At 62.6% G+C, this 5,981-nt stretch overlaps 1 protein-coding gene across 3 annotated transcripts; it reads left to right on the top strand.

Moving 5' to 3' along the window:
- Positions 1–2,419: 2,419 nt before the first annotated feature.
- Positions 2,420–5,981, top strand: LOC101721592 (saoe class I histocompatibility antigen, A alpha chain). 3 transcript variants are annotated; one of them, XM_013072857.3, is made up of 8 exons: positions 2,420–2,593; positions 2,673–2,942; positions 3,137–3,412; positions 3,964–4,239; positions 4,352–4,471; positions 4,874–4,906; positions 5,039–5,086; positions 5,768–5,981. In XM_013072857.3, exons 1-7 carry the CDS (start codon positions 2,521–2,523, stop codon positions 5,080–5,082), a joined length of 1,092 nt encoding a protein of 363 aa, XP_012928311.2. In that variant the 5' UTR covers positions 2,420–2,520; the 3' UTR covers positions 5,083–5,086; positions 5,768–5,981. The 3 variants fall into 3 exon arrangements, with proteins under 3 accessions (XP_012928311.2, XP_004847085.3, XP_012928310.2); XM_004847028.4 differs by having other exon boundaries at positions 5,709–5,981; XM_013072856.3 differs by having other exon boundaries at positions 5,644–5,981.

Below are 5,981 nucleotides of genomic sequence, written 5' to 3'. Positions count from 1 at the left end.
TCTGACATCCTGACCAAGGATTGGACATGAAAAGTGGCTCTTTTAAAGCCATAGTGTGTGGTAACTGGTTACGCTTGTGTTCAAAGGCTGACACACAGTCTCAGCCTACGCAGCAGAAGTGCCTTCCCCACAAGAATGAATTTGTCACCTGCCCCCCACACCAGGAGCATGGAAGAAAATCTCCCCTAATTCTTTGTATTCGCCTTTTATGACTTCCTGTGGTGTAATTTCATCTCGGCACTGTCACACATCTTTCATTCAGGCACAAATGCTGATGTAGCACCTGCTGTGCACCAGGTCTGGCTTTAACTGCTGGGGCTCCAACTGTGAAATGCCCAGCCCCGAGCTTCTGGGCCTACTGCTCTAGAGGTTGGAGAGTGAGGAGGAGTCAGCCTGAAGGAACCACACGGCTGACTCCCAGGAGCAGGGCGCTGAGCAGTGACAGCAGCACAAGGCAGGAGAGGGGACAGTGCCAGGGCCACAGTTCAGGAGGGGTCGGCAGGGACTGAGGGGAGATGAAGACCTGAGGGAAGACGAGGCAGAGGGCAGGGTGGAGAAGCAGGAGGGGAGGAAGAGAAGCAGAGGTGAAGGTTCTAGAGCAGCGGGTTCCCAGGTGGAAGCACCTTTTTAGAGCTCTTTAGTGGCTACTGCTACAGAGCCCAGAGGCAGGCTTTGCATTTGCTGTTTAGGTCAACAGGTTTGGTGGAGCTGCCTCAAAGGAACTGCCTCCTCATGGCAATCTGGTCAAAGACAACAAAACCACTTTACCCAATAAAACGTGCACAAGGCCTAGAAGTGAATAATGCATAAAAAGAGAATGGGTGATCTTTGGGGAAGGATATTTGACTCACTGAACATAGGCAACTTTGAAATAATTTGTTTTGCCAATCTGGTTGAAATCTACAGTAACAACTTGGGTTTTCACATTGTTTCCCTTACCAGGAATTTACCAAGGTCTGGAAAGATTACTTTCAAAATTGTGGACAAAAACATGCTTTAGAAGTTGGGCTTCTCGGCTGGCTGTGGTGGCTCCTGCCCGTAATCCTAGCTAGTTGGGAGCCTGAGGCAGGAGGACTGCCTGTTGGAGCCTGTCATAAAAATAAAGGGGCTGGTCATGTAGCCCCGTGGTTAGGTCCTGCTTCAATCCCCAGCAGTTAAAAAAAAAAAGACAAACTGCACCACAGTAGAACGCCCCTGGCCTCCCTGCAAGGTACTAAAAATACAAACAGATTGAGCAACAGAAAAATTAAAAAACAAATACCAAACTTGGTCCTTTTCTGAACAGTGCTTTCAGTCTCTGGCCAACCTCTCTGTCCCACCCCAGCTGCTCGGCGCGCGGCTCGCGTGGGTGTCAGATCCGCGGCCGGCGGTGCCGTCACTCGCCTCGCTCGCTCCTCTCCTCAGGCTGCACCGCGGCTCTCAGCCCTCCGCTCCCACGGTGCAACGCACTCCTCTAGGAGAGAGATCCGGGTCACGGGCATCTTATTGCACGGTGCGGCTTAACTTCCCTTTCTCATCCCTGGCAGGGATTGCTGTCGGTTCCCTGTGGTGCCTAATTGACGAGATGATCTCCAGCACAGGTTCATTTGTAAAGTGTGGGAGACGCACAGTGCACAGGGTGGGTGCGGTGCCGAGACTCAGGCCCCGGGGTCTCGGCTCTCTGCTCTGAGGAGAAGGCGGCGCCACAGTGCCCAGGTCGTGTCCTGCACTCGCACACACACACTCAGGGATGTGAAATGAGGGTGACTGCGGAGCACACGAGCCTGCAGGCGCAGATCGCGCCGTGGGGAGTCAAACCCAGGGCCGAGGGCGGCGGCACGGCCCTTCCCACTCCCTCAGCGCAGGGCACAGAGCCCCTCCCTGGGCCCAGAGGCCTGGCCGCTCCGGGCCGACCCGCTGCGCCCCTGCAGGTCATAAGCACGGAGCGCCCGGGCCCGGAGTGTGCGCGGGCGAAGGCACAGCCTTCGGGGTGCAGAGAGGCCCCGCGTGCGCACCGCGGCCCAGGACGAGCTCGCTCCGCCGCTGTGCCCCGGGCGCGGCGTCTTCAGGGGCGTCCGGGCCGGGGAGGAGTCGGGGACGTGACGGAGGGTCCGGGCCGCGAGCAGGAGGACAGGGCTGGGCCGCGCTTTCCTCTCCGGCCTCTGCAGGACTCAGGACTCGGGAGGCCGAGTGACAGAGCGCTCGGGGCGGGAGGAGAGGGTCAGGGCAGAGCCCCCGGTCGGGTCGGCAGCACCGGCTGTGACGTAGGCCCTGGCAGCTCTGCCACACCGGGCTCCACCCACTTGCGCTGTGTGATCAGAGCGGTCGGGTGCGGACGTTCATCACCGGGGAGCCCGCCTCTGCCTGGGTTTCACTTCTGCCTCTGCCAAGCCGTGTCGGGTCTTTCTGCCTGGACACTCGTGACGCGGGCCCGCTTACCACGCCCATTGGTTGCGGGCTCCTACAGCAGCCAATCAGCGCCGCCGCGGTTCCCGTTATAAAGTCCCCACAGAGCGCCAGCCTGAGTCCCGCAACCTGAGGATGGGGGTGATGGCACCCCGAGCCCTGCTCCTGCTGCTCTCGGGGGCCCTGGTCCTGCCCGAGACCCGGGCCGGTGAGCGCGGGCGGAGGGAGGCGGGGAGGAGCGAGGGCCGGCGCGGGCCGAGGTCGCGGTCTCACTGCCCGCCCCGCAGGCTCCCACTCGATGCGCTACTTCGACATCGCGGTGTCCCGGCCCGGCCAAGGGGAGCCCCGGTACCTGGAGGTCGGCTACGTGGACGACACGCAGTTCGTGCGCTTCGACAGCGACGCCGCGAGCCCGAGGGTGGAGCCGCGGGCGGCGTGGATGGAGCGGGTGGACCAGGCGTATTGGGACCGGGAGACACGGAGAGCCAAGGGCAACGCACAGCTTTACCGAGTGAACCTGCAGACCGCGCTCCGCTACTACAACCAGACCGAGGCCGGTGAGTGAGCCCGGCCGGGTCAGAAGTCACGGCCCTGCCCGTCCCCACCGACGGGGTCCGAGGTTCAGGCGCAGACCCCAGTCCCGGAAGAGCGCGGGGAAGCGACCGGGTTTCGTTTTCAGTTCGGGTGAAAAAAATCCCCGGGTGGGGGCGGGGCTGACCTGGGGGCGGGGCTGACTTAGGGGCGGGGCCAGGCTCTCACACCTTCCAGAGGATGTACGGCTGCGAAGTGGGGTCGGACGGGCGCCTCCTCCGCGGGTACACGCAGTGGGCCTACGACGGCGCGGATTACATCGCCCTCGCTGAGGACCTGAGCTCCTGGGTGGCGGCGGACACCGCGGCTCTGATCACACAGCGCAAGTGGGTGGAGGCCGGCGTGGCAGAGCGCGACAGGGCCTACCTGGAGGGCACCTGTGTGGAGTGGCTCCGCAGACACCTGGAGAACGGGAAGGAGCAGCTGCAGCGCACAGGTACCAGGGCGGTGAAGAACCTCCTGCCTCTGCCCGGGACCTCGCGGTACTGCTGCCCTCTGGCGTCAGAGGGGAAGAGGGTCCTGGGACTGCGCAGCCCATAGCACTTGGCGCTCCTGAGCCCGCCCTTCCCTCAGGAGGGTGAGAGTCTGTCCCAGGCTGGTGGAGGGAAGATCCCTGAGCTGCGCCTCAGCCCTTCCCTTGCTCCCTGGCTGCAGACTGAAGGCTGCCTCTCAGGCGTGTTCTCTGCCCCACAGCCAGTGCCTTGGAGATGCGACTGCAGTTGTCAGAGTCCCTGAGTCTCCACCCACGCGGGACTGCAGGTCCCTTTGCCTCCCCTCAGGGACCCCGAGCCTGCTCCCCTGGGCCCACTCACCGAGTCTGGAACTTTCCCAGGAACAGACCATCCCGGATGCCTGAGTCGCGGCTGCTCTCTGGGTTTTGCGTCTCCCCCGCTGCACTTGTCCTGTCCGTGCTCGGGACGGGCACATGAGCGCTGATGCAGTGGCCCGGGAAGAGTGCAGTGTCTGAATCTTCCCTCTCTGCCTCAGACCCCCCAGAGACACGCGTGACCCGCCACCCCTTCTCCAAGGAAGAGGTGACCCTGCGGTGCTGGGCCCTGGGCTTCTACCCTGCCGAGATCTCCGTGACCTGGCAGCGGGATGGGCAGGACCTGACCCAGGACATGGAGCTGGTGGAGACCAGGCCTGCAGGGGACGGGACCTTCCAGACGTGGGCGGCTGTGGCGGTGCCCTCCGGAGAGGAGCAGCATTACACGTGCCGAGTGCAGCACGAGGGGCTGCCTGAGCCCCGCACCCTGATGTGGGGTAGGGGACGGGGCACAGGGCCTCTTTTCGGGACAGCTGGAGCCTTCTGTGGGCCCTAAGAGCTCAGGGCTGAGACCTGGCCTTGGAGCCCATTCCCCTCCCCCCTTCCCAGAGCGGCCGCTTCATCCCACCATGTCCAGAGGAGTGGAAGTCATCGCGGTCACTGCTGCCCTCCTCGGGGTGGTCCTCATAGCGGTGGTGGCTGTTGGGATGTGGAGGAGAAAGAGGGCAGGTAAGAAGGGGCCGGGTCTGAGTGCTCCTGTTTCAGAGCCAGGGGAAGTGGGGCCGCCTCAGGTGGGGACCCCACACACACGCAGGTGCGCACCCAGCCGGGCCGGGACACTTGCTCTGTTCTAAAGCACCTGGAAAGGAAGGACAGCTCTGTCACCCGATGGGTGTGCTGATGCCGACCTGAGCCCAGCAGTCGGGTCCTCAGGGAAGTCCCTGCTGATCAGGGCTCCAGGAGGGCGGTGGTCAGGTCCCGAGCGTGTCCTTCCTCGTGCCTCCTGGTCCTTGCCTGGCTCTGCAGCCCCAGTTCTGGAAACTTCCCTGGGGTCCAGGCCTGGGCCGTCCTTCCAGGCTGTCAAGGCCCTGCCTGCTCCCTGGCTCCTCACAGGGCATTTGCTTCCCACAGGTGGAAAAGGAGCCAGCTATGGCCCGGCTGCCAGTAAGTATGGGGGTGATGCCGAGAGCCTGGGGTGGTGCAGTCAGGAGCTCGGGGAGCACCCGCCCCACAGCGCCCCCTCCAGCTGCGTGTGCTGTGGGCTCTGACTGGGTCCGGCTGTGTTTCCTACCCCAGGCAGTGACCGTGCCCAGGGCTCCGACTCATCTGTCATGGCCTGAGAAGGTGAGAGCTGAGGCCCGACCGGGAGAGGGGAGACGGGGCCAGGCCTGGTCACACTCTGAGCGGGAGCCTGGAGGGAGCAGCAGCAGGTTGCTCAGGCTCTGGCCATTGGCCCCGACTCCCCATGGCTCACGGCTCTTCTGTGTGAGCCCGAGAACGCTGCCGGGTGAGGGACAGAGGGCTGAGGCTTGTTCAGCTCAGGAACCCTGGGCGCTGTGTCTGCAGATGGCTTCTGACCCTGTCCCCTGGCAGAATAGGGGATCAAGCGACAGCAGCTCTCCCTGGGCCCACAGTGCCCTGGGTTCCCTTCCTGCCCAACTTCCCTGTGTCAGCAGAGGCGCGGCTGACCTTCTCCCTCCCGGTGTCAGCCTCAGGTGCCCTGGGCTGCTGCTCCCTCCTGCCCTGCTGTAGTGAGGATTGTCCTCCCAACCTCGGCCGAAGGAAGGCCATCTTTCTGTTTTTTGTCTTTTGAGACTGGGTCTCACTACGAAGTTGAGGTGGGCTTGGACTCACTATATAGCAAGGCTGGTCTTGGACCCACAGTGATCCTCCTGTCTCAGCCTCCTGAGTGCCTGGATCACAGGCCAGCACAGCCAGGCCCGGCTGCAACTCCGTCTTCTTCTAGGCCCCTACCAATAGCTTAGGCTGTGCCAGACTGCAGCACAACAAGCCCCCTGCCCGCAGTGCTCCATGAAGCCCTGCAGAGCTTCCTGATGAAGATCAGATGGCGTGGAGGACACACAGCTCCGGCCAAGGCCGCTTCCCGCTCTGATCCCCACCTTGTTTCAATCAAAGCCCTAAAACCACTTGCTGAGCAGTGGGGTTGCTGACTGCAGTAGTGCTGGGACCCCAAGTCCCCTGCTCTGTGAGTAACCCTAATAAACTCATGTGCTGGCCA

Source organism: Heterocephalus glaber, unplaced genomic scaffold (genome assembly GCF_053883595.1).
Source record: "Heterocephalus glaber isolate CG9 unplaced genomic scaffold, H.glaber_assembly_v1.0 deba00001141, whole genome shotgun sequence".
NCBI classification, from domain to species: domain Eukaryota; kingdom Metazoa; phylum Chordata; class Mammalia; order Rodentia; family Bathyergidae; genus Heterocephalus; species Heterocephalus glaber.
The sequence above is the reverse complement of the archived record's forward strand: the minus strand, read 5'-3'. Positions and strand labels throughout refer to the sequence as shown.